Here is a 17,786-nt window from a genome sequence, read left to right on the forward strand (position 1 = left end):
CTCTATCAGTAACTTGCCCCACCCCTCTGGGCCTAATGATTTCAAAACTGAGTGGGAGGTGGTGGACAGACACCCACTGGTGACACAGCCCTGTCCTCACAGGAACCCAGGACCTAATAAAGCTTTCTGAGGCAGGTGTTTCCGCTAGCTGCAAATTGGTGCTGTCTCATACCATTACAGAAACGCCTGTTCCCAACTTCCTGGACACTCCCCAAGCCCTCTTCGATGAAGGACCTCCTAATTAAGAACATGCCCCTCCAAAAACAGACAAAAGAAGGGGTAACAACCCTCTATCAGAAGCAAATAACTCACAGTGAAGAGGAACAGGCCAGGCTTCCCTGCTCCTGAGCCCTGGTCCAGTGGTTAAGAGTCTGTCCTGCAACACAGGGGATGCAGGTTCAATCCCTAGTTAGGGAACTAAGATCCCACATGCCATGAGGCAACTAAGCCCGCACGCTCCAGAGCCCGAGCACTGCAGCTGGGGAGCCTGCATGCCACAATTACTGAAGTCCAAGGGCCACAACTAGTGAAAGGTCCTGCATGACACAATTGAGACCTGATATGGACAAATCAATAAATTTAAAAAAAAAAAGGAACTAGCAATAGAGTATTAGGTCCTGCCACCCTCCATCAAACTGCCCAGTGGTTTAAGATTCAAGTTGTTCCCTCCGGCAGAGTTTGTTTGCTGACTCATTCCCCATCCTGGACTACCACTGTGCCCACTTTCAGTGAGGGGTAGTCACTCAGTCGTGTCCGACTCTTCGTGACCCCACAGACTGTGGCCCACTAGGCTCTTCTGTCCATTGGATTTCCTAGACAAGAATACTGGAGTGGGTTACCATTTCCTTCTGGAGGGGCTCTTCCTGACTCAGGGGTCAAACCCAGGTCTCCTGCATTGCAGATGGAGTCTTTACCGTCTGAGCCACCAGGGAAGCCGCACTTTCACTGAGGTTCTTATCAAACACCTAAGGTCAGCAAGATAAAGGGATTTCAATTTCTCCTGGGAACTCACCCATCCCAGGGAAAGGCTGAGGAGGACTAAAACGGCATCTGAGTAACTAACGGCCTGAATGTGATACTCACCATCATCTTGGCTGATGGGACATCAGTAATGTGTTTGAGCAGGCCATATCTCCTGCATTGTTCAAGTCACCCACTCCCAATGTCCACGTAATTTGTGAGGGGTGAGAGCCAGCTGAATTTCCCAACAGTTTATTTTCAATCACTAGGTACTTGCCACTGATTAAAATAGATCACCACCTGCCCCTCCCATAGGGAGCTCAGAGCAGTTTGCCAACCAGTGCATAAAGGGTGACTTGCAAATAGAACAGGTCTGGTTTTGTTCTGAATTTTTAAGTAGCAGTAGTACCCTTTTCTCAAAGGCAACTGTGTTCAAAAGTGGCAATGCCCTGCCTTGTTAAGGCTGAAAACTGGGCCCACCTCGCGACCCTGGGGCTTCCTCAGATGACTAAATGGACTTCTTCAGAACCACAAGCTCCAGAAGCCTTCTTTAAATAAGTAGCTCCGATGCAGCGTTCCCAGAGCTCTGAGGATCCTGGAAGGTGGCATGGTGCCATGACGGTCTACTCTAAGAATATACGGCATGGACTCCAATTGAGATGACAACTAAAAATCTCCAGGTCTTGGGTATGTAAGCCAGCAAAACTAACTTTGCCAGACAAATGTTTCAAGGCACGTATTTCCTACATACCTGGGAACACCACAGTCATTACCATATCCGGCAGTCTCTTGTTAAGTTGCAAGATTTCAGATACTCCATTAGAGCACACCAACAGGATCTAATAAAGAAATATAAACCTGCTCCAATTAAAGGGGCCTGGAGCACATAACACTTCTTAAGTGCCCCCCAGAACTCCCAAAACACCATCAGGAAGCACCACTCTGGTACTTTTATCCTCAGGAAATGTTTCTTAAGGAACTCAGAGCTGTTATACTAGTTCCATAGATATGAAACCACTCTTCAGAGGATTAAAATATGATTGCTGCAATACTGTGTAGGCATTGAGTGTGTAAAGGTTTTCAGGCAGGCCAACCTGGGTTCAAATCCCATTTTAACATTCAGCCATAATATTAGCCATATAATTGGGCAAATTATTAGAAATCTGACATTGGGATTTCATCATCTGTTAAAAAGGGATAGTCATAATATCCTATCTAGCCAGGACCTCCCCATCTCTCCCTAGGACACAGGGACTAAGGCACATAGGCACATATAGTTTTTGGTCAAGATCAATGCAATGAAGGCATAAGGTGTTTGGCATAATGCCTGGCACATGTAAATATTTAATAAACTCCAGTTATATGATTATATGATGATATGGAGGCTAATCAACACAATCTTCATTTTATATTGTAGGTACCATATAAATGCACTTATTAAGCTGCATGTATGAAAGCTATTGATCTATGTCTTCACTACGCAGCTGTTGCTACAATGCTGAGTAACCAAGATAAGAGCTCCTTACAGGGTTCCATGCCAGCTTCCATGCACCCTATCACGTCTAGTCTCTCTTTATCACATTGTGTGCTTGCATTATATGACCCCATATCATTGAGTAATCATTTCATCTGTTCAAGCCTTATGTCCCCAGGATAATTTTCACTCTTCAAAGATGGGACACAAGGCAGTTCAGCACACTGCTGCCCCATAGAGGACCAGACTCAGTGGGGACTCTATTAAATGAACTGAATAGCTAGGCCTAAGTTACTAACAAAGAATGAATGCATTGTGCTAGCAGCGTTGGGGGCAGATAAGTACAAATGCAGCACTAGCGATATGCCTAATGGCCCAGGCATTGAAACACAGCTGGCTGGGCTCAAACCCCAGTGCTTCAATCTGCTCACTATGCAACTTAGACTAGTTGCCTAATCTAAGTCTAGTTTCTTCATCATCATCATCATTCCCTGCTCTGGAGGGAATATGGCACCCCACTCCAGTACTCTTGCCTGGAAAATCCCGTGGACGGAGGAGACTGGTAGGCTGCAGTCCATGGGGTCGCTAGGAGTCGGACACGACTGAGCGACTTCACTTTCCCTTTTCACTTTCATGCATTGGAGAAGGCAATGGCAACCCACTCCAGTGTTCTTGCCTGGAGAATCCCAGGGACGGGGGAGACTGGTGGGTTGCCATCTGTGGGGTCGCACAGAGTCGGACACGACTGAAGCGACTTAGCAGCAGAGGATGGCTTAGACAGTAAAGAATTGGCCTGCCATGAGTCCGATCCCTGGGTCAGGAAGACCCCGTGGAAAAGGGAATGGCTACGCACTCCAGTATTCTTGAAGCTTCCCTGGTGGCTCAGATGGTAAAGAATCTGCCTGCATTGCGGGAGACCCAGGTTTGATCCCTGGGTTGGGAAGATCCCCTAGAGAAGGACTGTATGTACAGAGGAATCTGGCAGGTTACAATCCATGGGTGTGCAAAGATTCAGATACAACTGAGCGACTAACACTTTCACTTTTTCAGAGGGTAGCTGCTAAGCTGCTGCTAAGTCACCTCCGTTGTGTCCGACTCTGCGACCCCATAGACGGCAGCCCACCAGCCTCCTCCGTCCATGGGGTTTTCCAAGCAAGAGCACTGGAGTGGGTTGCCACTGAGATATACTCAAATAAACAATTCACAATTCAGGTAAGTGGGGAAGTATCAAACAATCAAAACAGCAAAACCTTCATCTTACCCTGCCTTGCTGTTGTTCAGTTGCTAAGTCATGTTCGACTCTGCAACTCCATGGACGGCAGCACCTCAGGCCTCCCTGCCCCCTCTATCTCCCAGAGTTTGCCCAAGTTCATGTCCATTGAGTCAGTGATGCTATCCAACCATCTCATCAACTCTGCCTTAAGACATGCTTGTATCTAAACAAACTTGCCAAGACAACAAGGGCAATAAAGACACGCTACAAAGACTGCTTGTTTCTAAGTTGGAATGCTGGGGTAAAAAGAACTTGCTAAAAATGTAAATTATTTAACAAATAATTAATTGGAATGCTGGAATATTTGTAGATTTTTAGTTGGGTTCTACTTCAGCTTCTGATTATAATGGTACAAAGCAAATCCATGTTTATGGTCAATTTTAAAAGCTAATAATTTGATTTGCTTTAGAAACTTCTGTTCAGCAACATGAGCCAATGTAAACATGAATCTTATGGCCTTGGAGTCAAGACTACCTATGCTTAAAGTCCAATTCTGTCACTAACTGGACTCAGGTGACTTTGGCAATCTCTTTTAGCCTTAGCTGTCTTATTTTTACATTGGGAATATCTCTCTTGTAGACTTTGCATGGAGCATAGAATAGATTGTTTACATAAACAGACATCATGGGTGATCATTACATGATATCAATTATTCTTGCATTTCCTCTCAAGATGAAACTGCTCCTGAAAGCCATATCCCTGTGAGGCACGTAGTAGGTCCCAATCGGGCTGTATTTGGGGCTATTACCTCAATCACATGCACAGCCAAGCTTAGGTTAGGGCTGCCTACTGCGAGCTCAAGATGGTGAGATTCCTGGCAGATACGAATAAACACTTTCTCTATTCAACTCTGCACTGCCAAAAGCAAAACAGGCAGGGGGAGTTACAGACAGTAATTATTGGGGCAAGTGGAACTCTCATACAGCATTGGTGGGAGTATAAAATAGCTTAACCACTTTGGAAACCAAAATTCAAACCATTTTGGTCCAGGAGTTTCTTATGAATTAAACACATCCCAAACCCTATGACCCAGAAATTCCACTCTTAGTTGTTTACTCCAGAAAAGGAAGAAAATGGAAACATTTCCATATAGAGGCTTGTGCAACAATGTTTATAGTAGCTTTCATCACCTTAGGGGAAAATTGGAAACAGCCCAGGTGTCCATAGAATTCATGTCATATAGGATTCCAATCACACTAGAGAATCAGCAAGCAAAAAGGAACTACTGATATACACAACATGGATAAAGCCTGCATTATGATGGGTAAATGAAGCCTTTTGTAAAGAGTAACTACTGTATGATTATATATAACGGAAGTTCTAAAACAAGAAAAACTAGTAATACATGTGGATTTAAAACAGGGACTGTTTCTGGGGGTTGGGGACAGGAGCTGTCTGGGAAAGTGCACCAGCGAAGTTCTGGACTGATGGTAATGTTTTCTATCCTGATAGATGTTGTATTAAATAGGTGTATGTATTTGTCAGTCCATCATATGATATTTAAGGTTTGCATCTCGTACGAAATTTTACATCAAAAGATAAAAGAATAACATTGACTTCTAGTTAATAATGAGCACGCTGAAGTTTTAGGGTTGAAATGAACTGATTTCTACAATGTACTTTGCAATGCCTCAAGTAAAACAAGCTAGACTGAGAGACAAAAGGATAGAGGAATGTGATAAAATAGATTTGGTTAAAATATAAATGTAGCCTCTAGGTAGTCTGTATATGGGTGTTCATTATATTGTTCTTTCAACTTCCTAAAACTGTCTTAGAGAAAAAAAAACAAATCAGGAGCATTTTTCATATACATACCCTGCTGACACCAAATTCAGTCACCAAGCAAGATATTTTTGTTATTGTTTATTTGCTAAGTTGTGTCCGACTCTTTTGTGACCTCATGGACTGCAGCGCGACAGGCTCCTCTGTCCATGGGATTTCCCAGGCAAGAATACTGGAGTGTGTTGCCATTTCTTCCATCAGGAGATCTTCCCAACCCAGGAATCAAACCCTCATCTCCTGCATTGGCAGACAGATTCTTTACTACTGAGTCACCAGGGGCAGACTACAATCCACAGGGTTCCAAAAGAGTCAGACACAACTTAGCAATTAAAACAACAACAAAGATATCCTTGGATCATTTATAAATATTTCATTTTTATCTGTCCCAACTATGTTTCTTTGTACTGCATGGTCTACACAAGCTATGAAGCACAGATATTTTTAAGTCAGCTGCCATGGGGTTCTGGCTGTTGACATTCCCTTCCTTCTCACAGAGAACTCAAACCATAATTTAGAGGTTCTTTTTTCTTGTGTGTAATGGAGGCCTCCATCATAAATGAATGGCCTGAAACTTCCTGAAGTCTCTGCCACATTCTCTTACCAGGTCTCTGATTACCATTAGATAGCTGAGACCTGACTTATGAAAGCTGGAACTCGGGCCATGCTTCAAAATGCAGGACCACCAATGATAGGGATGAACCCTCACACTTGCTCCCTGAGCAAAAAAAATCAGTGCTGGGTGTGCACCTTGCTGTCGTGGCTACATATGACTGAGCTTACAACACACTGAGAAAGTTACGTGACTGACTCCCCCTTAATTCTGAGAGCCAACCCTCTGATGCTTCTTCTTTTTACAATGAGAAAATGGAGGATTGGGGCATAAATGAACTACTCGAAAGCATACAACTTTCACAGTCTTTTAAACCTAGAATTCTAATCTTTGCCCCTTACCACACACTGCCCTGAAAGCACCTCTCACCCCTGGCAAGAAATAGCCAATTTTACAAAGGCCTGACCAGGACAAAACTGGGTGAGGAGCATTTAAGATAGTGGCTTTCACACTGCAAGCTGAAAAAAAAAATTAGTTAAGTCCTGACTACAGACAGTTCTAAAGTAGAGAAGATAATAGATCTGTGTCACATTTAAGAATAAACATTAATTCCCGAAACTCGTTTCAGTTGTCTATCAACATTCCTATGGATGAGTTTCTTGCTATGAATATGTAGTCCAGAAGAGCTGGACAGCCACTGACTATGTCCTTCTAGATCACAGCTTTAGATCTGAGGTTTAATTTCCCAGATTAGAAAAGTAACACTGGAAAGGGCTGATCAGGGTGCTGAAGAAGGCTGGCCTGGATCAGGCACCATTTGCGCAAGGCCTCTAGCCCTCTGCAGCAGAGAAGGGCAGTCACCACCAGCAGCTTCAGTGTCTGGATCGCAGCCTTGACCAGCAAGCAGGTGCGCCAGCCAAGCCTCACCGGCTGCGTGACACGTCCGGAGAAAGGCAGCGGCCCTGCACACAGCTCTCCCTCAGGTGCGCCAGCCAAGCCTCACCAGCTGCATGACATGTCCGGAGAAAGGCAGCGGCCCTGCACACAGCTCTCCCTCGTTTCTTCTCTCAGCACTTTACAAAGAAGAATCTTCATTTTGGCAAGTTTTATTGACTAAAGAGTTAGCGGTCCTCTCTGCCACCTTCCAGAACTCACAGCCCCCAATTAACAAAACATAAAACTCAAAGCCCTGATGTTGACCATGTTCAGTTATATTCCCTCATGCTCCCCTCCCCAGTTCAATTTTCTTTCCCTCCAGAAGCAACCCTAACATTTATCTGGTGCACATTTTCCAGTTTATACCCTAACAATTTTAGGATGTGTGCATGAGCAACATATAGCATTGCTTGGAGGGATTTTTTTTTAATTACATTCAACTACTGTGAGGTACATGTCTTGCTGTTTTCATTCTTTTTTTTTCAGATGTATCCATATTTATACACTTTTTTTCTGGTAATATGCTGCATAGCATCCCATCACGCACAGTCTATAAACGGTTCCCAATACACTGTTATTATAAGCAGCACTGCCATGAACATTCTTAGACATGTCTCCTTGAGTTCATATGGAAATTTGTTTAAGGTATAGCTGGAAGTAGAATTGCTGAGTTGTCATATACATGTATATGTAGTCACTGCCAACCTCACAGTCCAGGCAAACCCTACCAATAACTTAATACATGTCCTTGAGACTTTACACACCTGTGTGTGTGTATATATATATATATATATATATATATGATCTTAACATGAATTTAGATAAAACTGTCTCATGGTTTATGCTGGGTTACAGAGGACTGTTTTCTGCATTAATTGACCAGTGCCCAACTGATGGACATTATGGGTCTTTCCTTCATTACAGTAATTCAAGGAACTTTGCACAGTGACACACTAGTTCCAGGACGTGTAGAACAGACTGGAACTGTTGGATCTACCTCTTATTTTTACGAAGGAAAAAAGGCTGAGTCTCAGATAGCTGGGGTGAGGAGCTGACCCATGGACACCTCAGGAAATGAGAAATGATGGGGCTGGAGACCCCATTTCCTACAGTCTGGTCTCCAGTACTCTAGGGGTCACCTACTCTGCTTAAGTGAATAAAACATTCCAATACACAGTTGGGGCTTCCCTTGTGGCTCAGACTGTAAAGAATCTGCCTACAATGCAGGAGATGCAGGTTCAAACCCTGGGTTGGGAAGATTCCCTGGAGTAGGGAATGGCAACCCACTCCAGTATTCTTGCCTGGAGAATTCCATGGACAGAGGAGCCTGCCGAGTTACAGTCCACTGGGTCACAAAGAGCTGGACATGACTGAGCGACTAACATAATACACAGTGTTCCTTTTACATGTTAGGTGCTGTCTCCATTAGCACGGCAGAATCTGTGACCACACAGTACAGCGATGGGTTCAAACTCTAAGAGGCAAGGGGAGATCTCCATGCTCCAATCTCAGGAAAGCAACAAGAACAGAAAAAGCTGGCTGTATACCTAGTTCTCCCCAATAAGCTTATTCACCTGCCTATAATCCAGGCCAGACATCCACCCCCAACTCCATTTCAAAAAATTTTAACTGAGCATGTGCGGTGTGCTCTGTTGCTGAGTGGACAGGCTCATGTGTGCACGTACGACATAATGGATCAAGGGCAGCAGCCCTGATGCCTAGCCTTTGGCATTTACGAGTTTGAATCCTGACTCAGCTTCTCATTAGCTGTGTGACCGTAGACAAATTATCTGACCATTCAGGCTCCCAATTCCTCATCTTAAAAAAAAAAAAAAAAAAAAAACTAGGTAAAATTTGTACATATCTTATAGGGTTTTGTGGAAAGTAAATAAATTACTACATTAAGTGCTCAGAAAAATCCTTTAGCCCATAATATATATTTAGAAAATATTTAGGATACTTGCTTAGTGCTAGTGCCTGAAACAAAGACAAGGTCCCTGGACTAAAAGAGCTAGTAAATTTATCAGAATGTCCAATAAAAACAATAAAAGCGGGTGTGGCTGCCAGTCAGAGGAAGTGGCAGGTAGAGTAAATGTGCCATTCCAGAGAGCACACAAGAGACACAGGAGAACTGGAGGAGGTTCCTGAACTCAAGGAGCTCTCTGAAAGGCTGAGACACGCTCGCTCAGAACACTCCTGAACAAGGCCACACTCTCAGCGCCGGGACCCAAGGCTTTAGCAGACACGTACTTCTTTTAGGGACTGTAGAAAGGTAAGCCTCAGGGACCCAGGCATGAGGGAAACACTGAAAGCACGTGTGCATGGACAAGCCCTGCCCTGTGCCCTTCCCCACCCCCGGAGCTTCTCTGCAAGTACGGGTCTTCACCAACCATCGCCTTCCGGCCTCATCTCCTCTCGGGTGGCTCAGCCTCTGTACTTCCTAGTTCCTCCACTACCCTGGCAGCTGCCTCCAGGCTCTTTCTCTCACCCTCTACATGCAGGCAGTCATCACACATCCTTCACTCCTCATGGCCCCAGAGATACTTTATCTCTAAAATGGAGGGTTGTCATGAAGATTAAATGAAACAAACTGTGTGGCAAGTTTGTCTGCAGAAAGCGCCGGCACAACTTAGCTCCATTCCCTTCTCTGAGATGTCCCACCCTGGGGCAGCAGTGCTCCACACCCTGGTATGATCTTTGAATTCTCTCTGGTCTCTGCCCACTACATTCCACCAGGGCCATGCCCCGTGCTCTACTAACCACCCATCACCCCACACGCACACACACTCTACATAAACTGCTGACAATGTGTGTTACCAAGACAGCTCTGCTCACACCTCTCAAAAACTTTCAGCTATTCCCCAATGCGCATTACTGAAGAAAGACTCAGTGTTTCAGGTATGCATACAAGGTTTCTGAATCTAGCCCGAACCCACCTTCCAACTTCAGTCTCCCCATGACACTTTTCTCCAGTTTAGTTAAATCACTTTTGGGGAGGTGCATCGTGAAATACAGACTGTATCCAAATAAGGGGATAAAACAAAGCTCGACAAGTTCTAATTGCACAATTTTAGAGACTTTCATACCTTAATATGTACCATGTCTCTTTTACATTATCCCAAGTTTATTTGGATTTCTAGTAGTCTTTATTCATGGAGTTCAAGAAACAATCTAGAACAATCTGTACCACAGTGATTCTCCAGCAAGCCTGTGGAATGTACCAGGTAGGTGGGCTCAAGAGTGACTGCCATGGTGTATGGCCATAAGCATCTTAGGCATATTTGTTGTTTATGACCCTCACTGTATGCAGTCTCTGTGAAGGTATAAAGTGAAAGTGAAGTCACTCAGTCGCGTCCGAATCTTTGCAATCCCATGGACCATAACCTACCAGGCTCTTCTGTCCATGGGATTTTCCAGGCAAGAGTACTGGTGTGGGTTGCCATTACTGAGCCATGGATGGAATTAAATGGCCTATAGTAGTTACCCCAGCAGGAATGACAAAGATTTACTTCTCCCTTGACTGCCAGGGCTACCTCCTTTCCAGTCTTCCCCTCTATCCCATGCCACAGACTTCCATTCAAATCCCTACATGCTTAAATTAGCCAGCGTTGGCTTCTGAGGCTTAAAACCAAAGTACCATCACTGGTGTACATAGTTCTTTGGGTCCCTGAGCAAAGTCATCCAAGTCTCCCCCAGGCAAAGGAGCTTCCAGACCCCTCCCGGTGGGTACAGTACCTGTTCCGTCTGGAGTAGACCTCACAAAAGTAGGCAGCATTTTTACTGAAGCCGTAGGGTGAGTGGTGGCTCCAAGCCCTTTCTCCATCTCCTTGCGAAAACGCTTAGCAATCTCCAGAAGAGTTTCATCAGAAAGACGCATGTGGTAGAGATACTGGTCAACCTGAAAGAGGGGAAAGTGCATAGTGACATATATACTAAATGAATTATGGTATTCATTTATGTCATGGAACATCATTCAGCTTCTCAAAAGGGTAAAATCTATTAGGTACAGAAGGTTATTAAGACCATTAAACCAGAATCTGTGACAGGACTTTGTCTTAAAAAAAAAAATTAACTATAAATTCAAATTAGAAAAATGGTCTAATTTTATTTCTGGAGAATGATGAAGACCAGGGGAAAGGCCAGCTAGGGGGGAGGCTCATCTCTTTACCTCTGCACTCAAGGCCAGTTGTGCCAACCCTATTGCCCCTCAGCCATTGCCTCCTTCCTAGACTAATAAGAGTCTCTGATTCTACTTTTACTTCTGCCATCCATTTTCCATCCCCAGACAGAGTCTATACTATTCCCATGCTTAAAACCTTTCTGCGGCCTCCCATTGGCACCAAATCTGAAACCCTTCCAAGGCCCTACCATACAGCCTAGCCTCGCCCACTGCTCATCTTACCAGGTGCCTCTGCACTCCTTGTGCAGACCAGCCTTGGCTCAGCCCCCCAACACACCAACCATGCCCTTCCCTGCCTGCAAGACTGTTCACACGGGCCACACAGCACCTCACTCTGCTCTTCATCTACAGATCCCTTACCAATCCTTCAGGTCTCTCTGCACAGAAGCCTTCTCTGATCTTCCTAATAAAACAATCAGGCCTCCCTGTTTTTTCCGTGAACTCTGACTTTTCCCTTCACATCACCAACCTCAATTTGGAAACATATATTAGTGCCCAAATCATAAGCACCAAGGGCAAGAACCATGACTATTTGTTCATGCTTGCATCCCTGAAGCCCAGCACAGTGTGTGATATATTGACAGAGGCTTGATACACATGGTAAAGCCAAAGTCCTCCCCCATCCGCAGAGGCAGAGGCGGCTCTCCCTAGTCATTTCATTTATATTGTTTTCAACATAAATTTCTGTGAACTTTTCCCAGATTTAACACTGAGAGAAGGAGAAACAACAGGAATCCCCTTCAGACAGCCTGCTTCTTGAAGGCTCTCGTCTGCTCTGGCTGTGGATATTCCCAGTTTTCTTCTATCAGAAAAAGATCTGATAGAAATCCATCCAAGGAGGCGCTCAAGTTTCCACAATATCCCTGTTCGCAGCAGCAACGTCCAGGCCAGGTGGGGTTGCTGGCCATGGAGATGGGGGTAGAATCAGGACCCTTGGGCCAGGCTACAGCTGTGCCCTCAAGGTATGAGGGTGGTGGGCCTGGTACTCCCAGCCTCATCAGCAAACTGGGGGGTGAAGAGACCCTGTTCTTTCCAGCTCCCAAACTTCAGAATTCCCAAGGGAATCCTGATGGGCTTGGCTGGGCTGATGGCCACCATCACTCTTACTCCTGTGGGAATCACAAGTAAACGCCCACCTGTCCTTTGGGCACCCCACTCCAGTACTCTTGCCTGGAAAACCCCATGGACGGAGGAGACTGGAAGGCTGCAGTCCATGGGGTCGCTGAGGGTCGAACACAACTGAGTGACTTCACTTTCACTTTTCCCTTTCATGCATTGGAGAAGGACATGGCAACCCACTCCAGTGTTCTTGCCTGGAGAATCCCAGGGACGGGGGAGCCTGGTGGGCTGCTGTCTATGGGGTCGCACAGAGTCGGACACGACTGAAGTGACTTAGCAGCAGCAGCAGCAGCAGTCCTTTGCCCAACTCTGACCAAGAAGCATAAACATTTATAATGAGCTTTCCCTGACAAATGTGCTCATTAGTATTAACAGACTGTTCTATTTTCCAGCACTTTTCTTGTCAGATCTTCTTAGAACCAAACTTTTTTGGTTCTAAATTAAAACCAAAGGTTTTAAACAAATTTTGAAGCTTGAGATTCCCAGAGGAACAGCAAAAGTTGTTTAATACTTTAAGGAAAGAACAGACCCATTGCCCTCTTTTGGGCTGGGGGGTGGGGAGAATTAGAGAGCAAGAGAGACAGTCCTCTTACTCACAGGTTCTCTCTTGCAGCCACATCCTAACTCCCTGTGGGGTTTGGGGTCCATCCCTCTCTCCTGAGGAATTATGAGATTGGCCCTTCTCAGATCATTTCAAGCATCCTGATCACTACTCATCTTTCATCATTCTTCTAAAATACCACAAGTTGAAAGATCAGAGACTGGATAAAATGCTGAAAGAAGCTGTAAGCAAGACAAAGAAGAGACTGTGGTTAATCAGCCCACCCGTCTTCGTAACTGCATGTGGTTAAAATAGAACAAAATTGACAGACACAATCCTCACGTGGGATGGAAAAGGATGAAGCAGGGCTAGAATGGTGAAAGCCCCTCAGCCACTTTTCCACTCCCTCCCCAGCCAGCAGAGGGACTAGGCTTGTCATAGTTTGAAATTTGCAGAAATGAGGATTTCCCCAAGTTCCCTTGCTGCCAGCATTTATTAGAGAGCTACCGTAGACATCCAACTCCTTCGGTCGAAATCAGAAAGACTTCAATCATCCACTCTATTTCCTAATTTCAGGTTCATGGCACCTCAGGTTCATGGCAAACCCCCTGTTTGCCTTAGCCTCCCAGGTCTGTGGGGCACTAGCTCCCTTCCCTGAGCAGGGTCACTGATCTGGGCTTCCTACAATACTGGGGAGCCAGGGTGTTCCTGAGGAGGTTGGCCTCCCCTACAACACATGAGGCTCCCAGGAGGAAAAAGCATTTGGTCTCAGACAAGTCCTCTCTCTCCCTATTGGCTCAGTGGGAGACAAAACGCAGGAGACTCTGGGCCCAGAGCAACTATAATCACCACAGAGGCCTCCTGCTTCAGACTCAGTGATGCCTGGCTTGGCCAAGGAACACATTAGGGCTTAATGCATCTCAGTGCTAACATACAAGTCCCAGCCACCAGACCAAACAAAGGCTAAAGCCAAGCCACATCCAAGTACAGCCTCATAGGCAATAGTAATAACAGCAAACCCTTCGGCAAAACCTGTTCTCAAGGTCTTATACCCATTAACTCATTGAATCCTCATAACAACTCTTTGAGGTGTTATTTTCTCCATTCAACTGAAAGGGGAAGGCAACATGTCCCAAATAACACAGATGCAAAAGATTAAGCCAGGACTGGACGGGGCAGCCCACTGTGCTTTTGTCCACTCTACTAGGTGGATGTCCCTCTCTGCTGAACAGCAAAGTCTGTACAGCTCAAATGGCAGGACAGTGCATGCAGGCTGGCCACATCCACTAAAAGACCATCTTCTGAACCAGTCATCCCACCACATAGACATGCACAGGGCTGCCCTGGCAGGTCAGAGGGCAGCAGACATATATCTCTGGACATTATCATGAGTTTGACACGTGACTAAGTTGAAGCTCCTGCATTACTACTTTCCCAAAAAGAAGAGAGGCCCAGAAGCCTCACTGCCACCCACTCCTGCCTCCATAGATGGCTCCATATGTTGCAAAGGCTCCAGATGTTCCTTTGTGGGCAAGCTGAGCCTGTGGTGCTGCCCTGTTAAAGAGCTGCCCTATCACTTCTTGGAGTGTGAGGTCATGTACACAAAAGACCAAGTTAGGATGGCCGTAATTCTACTGTGGTCATGTTTAATTTAACTTTGATGTTTAAGCTGCTACAAGGCTTGTTGGAAATCTAGTCAACACTCCTCATCCTTAACTCTCAAAAGGACCTAACAAGTTAAAGGGTCAGCCTTTACTCAAATCATGTTGCCCTTTACCCAAGAGATTATAACCATTCTTCAGTGTTCAGTAACAGATGAAAATGGTCATGATGATCACCATTACAGTAGCTAAACATTTACCAAGCATTTCTTACCTCCCAAAACCCATCCTACAAGTTTACTGACAATGACGTCCATTGTTCTTTTGTAGAACTTCTATATCCCTGTTTTATAGGTCACTTGGTGAGGAGCACAGGCATCTGGCTCTAAAGCTAGGCCCTTAGGCCTATCACCCTCACTTTTCCTGTGGACCCTCCTCATCTGGGTGGGACTCTCTGCTCTGCAGCTTCTTGGATGACCTCAGTACTTTGGTTTATCATCAAAGTACTTTGATTTACATCTCCATCAGATGAGACCAAGGAAAAGGATACAGGACAGCTATGAAAAATACAACTAGAGCACCTTGGCCCAAACCTCCTGTCTTTGGGCCACAGTGATGGACATGATGATGTACCCACCCTGAGTTTCTCAGGGCCACCCAGGAAGGAATGATTAACCACCTGATGCTATCACTTCCTAAACACACCACTGAGGCCCACCCAGCCTTGGCCAGCACTGCTGCGTTGAGTCCAGGGTCGCAAAGGGAAGCAGGAGTCGGAAACAAGAAGCAGCCTCCATACGAAGACCTTTCTCCTGGATCAGGAAGGAAGTAAATGCAGAATCCTGCCAAGTTTCACTCAGGGCAACCAGAGGGAGGGAACACAAGCAGGCCCAAAGTCATAGGAGAATGTCATTTAGGAGTTACCAAATGTACACAACACAGTAACACTATGGCTAAAATATACTAACTCTTAGAAAGAACCTTGGGGTAATGACAATTCAAAATCCCATTGAAAGCAGGCAGCATTTGAGTTTATCTCCTTTGTCCCTCTTACCCCAATAGGCATCAGGCCTAGATCTGAATGCTTCCAAGCATGACAGGCTCCTCACTTCTCAAAATTTGTTAGCTTCTATGTTGGTCAGTTCTAGTTGTTAGAAAGTTTTTTCTCTGAGATAAATCTACTTTCTGATAACTTCTGTCTATGTTCTGCCACTTGGGATAAGAGTTTCAGAACTTGGCTAAGAATCCCAAAGACCCATTCCAGACTAATCAAATTGACACCTTTATTACTGTCTGGGTGCTCAAACATCTTCCCCTCTCCTTGGGCTGGTATCTACCTTAACAATAATGTGATAATAATGGACAGTGTTCTAGTCAACACTGCTCAAGGTCATTGGTTACCACTTTCTGCCTGGGATCTTTGAAAGTTGGTACTTAAGACATTAGGCTAAACTGTGAAATAATTCTTCATCAATCCTGGGTCAAGTTGAGAGTTGCAAAGACAAATCTGAAGTTGTTGGGGAAAAGTTTCAGATATTGGAAGTTATCAAATTAGAATCATTCAGGTTATCCCTTATTTAGTAGCTGGTGGTGGGGAACTGTAGGCTGTGGCATCAGAAAAATCAGTGTTCAAAACAGGCATCTGAGTCCCAGTTTCCTCCTTATAAAATGGGAGGACTAACACTCAAACAGAGTCACTAGCATAAATGAGGTGGCAAATGTAAAGCTATCTATTAATATCTAACCTTTTTGTCTATCCCCTTTCCTCTTTTTCTCCCAGACTCCCCTGTGCCAAGTGGCACCTTCAGAGGATCAAAGACATTTCTTAACCCTACTTAGTCACCCTGGGGTTAGCAAAACAGGAGCTGTTTCCCCAGATTCTTCCTTCTCTTTCTTTGGAGTGTGTGTGGCCTAACACCCTGGATTACTTCTCTTTAAATCTCTATTAGGAAAAAAGATGGAAAGGAGGGGGCATTCCAGGCTGGGGATAAAGAGGCAGGCCAGAGCAAAGCTTGGTTGCAGTATGAGAAGGTCACTTGCCTAACCAGAGGCAAGGGTGTGTATTAAAGAGAGATAGTAGTTTTAGACACATCTGTTTAGCAATCTCAAGATTAGAATAAATTGACTGTGTATGTTGGTGAGGTGGCTTTCAAAAAAAAAAAATAAGTGAATTAAATCAGACAGAGGAAGACAAATGTCATATGATATCATGTGTATGTGGAATCTAAAAAAAAAATTATATAAAGGAATTCATTTACAAAACAGAAACAGACTCACAGACTTAGAGAATGAACTTATGGTGACCAGGCATGGAAGATGAGGGTAGGGATACACTGGGAGTTTGGGATTGGCATGTACACACTTGATTTTTAAAATAAATAGCAATGACCTAGTACTCAAAAAAAAAAAAAAAAGAAAGAAATTCCTCATTGGGCAATTTTGGTCAATTTCTTTCTTCGCATAACACACTAGTCTATGCCTGCCTCCTCTCTAGAACTGTGGGTTCAGGCAAGAGAAGTTCTAAAGAGAACTTCTCTTCTCTAAAGAGAAGCTGAAAACAAGCAGGACCCTGTGGGGCCTTGCCGGGTACAAAAGCCTTTCCCCGTTCATGTTTGCAGAAAAAAGGCATCGACCTCCTAGACTTCCCCAGAGTTCTAAAGAACAGAGTCAAACAGTTACTAACTAGGGAAGGGAGGGAATTTGGAAACGAAGGAGGAGCAGCCAAGAAATAACAGTGCAGCAATAAAGCAGGGTCCTGGTTCCTCCTCAAGGGATACACATAACAATTATCTCTTGAGTTCTCCTGAGTTTTTCTGCAAGAGCTAAGGTTCCCATCTAGGTGGAGAATAGTAACTTCAGGCTTAGCTAAAGATAAGTAAAAGAGAGAGTGAAAAAGTTGGCTTAAAACTCAACATTCAAAAAACTAAAATATTGGCATCTGGTCCCATCACTTCATGGCAAATAGATGGGGAAACAGTGGAAACTGTGACAGACTATTTTCTTGGGCTCCAAAATCACTGCAGATGGTGACCACAGCCATGAAATTAAAAGACGCTTGCTCCTTGGAAGAAAAGCTATGACAAACCTAGACAGCATATTAAAAAGCAGAGAAATTACTTTGCCAACAAAGGTCCATCTAGTCAAAGCTATGGTTTTTCCAGTGGTCATGTATGGATGTGAGAGTTGGACCATAAAGAAGGCTGAATCCCAAAGAACTGGTGCTTTTGAACTGTGGTGTTGGAGAAGACTCTTGAGAGTCTCTTGGACTGAAAGGAGATCAAACCAGGCAATCCTAAAGAAAATGAGTCCTGAATATTCACTGGAAGGACTGATGCTGAAACTGAAGCTCCAATACTTTGGCCACCTGATG

At 44.7% G+C, this 17,786-nt stretch overlaps 1 protein-coding gene across 1 annotated transcript in view; it reads right to left on the minus strand.

The window, feature by feature from the left end:
* The window catches only part of HK2 (hexokinase 2), a 68,742-nt gene that overhangs the window by 32,964 nt on the left and 17,992 nt on the right, over positions 1-17,786 (minus strand). Inside the window, exon 2 of the mRNA XM_055539541.1 lies at positions 10,711-10,873. Coding sequence (XP_055395516.1) covers positions 10,711-10,873 — 163 coding nt within the window. The remainder of the gene's footprint in view (positions 1-10,710; positions 10,874-17,786) is intronic.

Source organism: Bubalus kerabau, chromosome 11 (assembly GCF_029407905.1).
Source record: "Bubalus kerabau isolate K-KA32 ecotype Philippines breed swamp buffalo chromosome 11, PCC_UOA_SB_1v2, whole genome shotgun sequence".
Taxonomy (NCBI): Eukaryota; Metazoa; Chordata; class Mammalia; order Artiodactyla; family Bovidae; genus Bubalus; species Bubalus kerabau.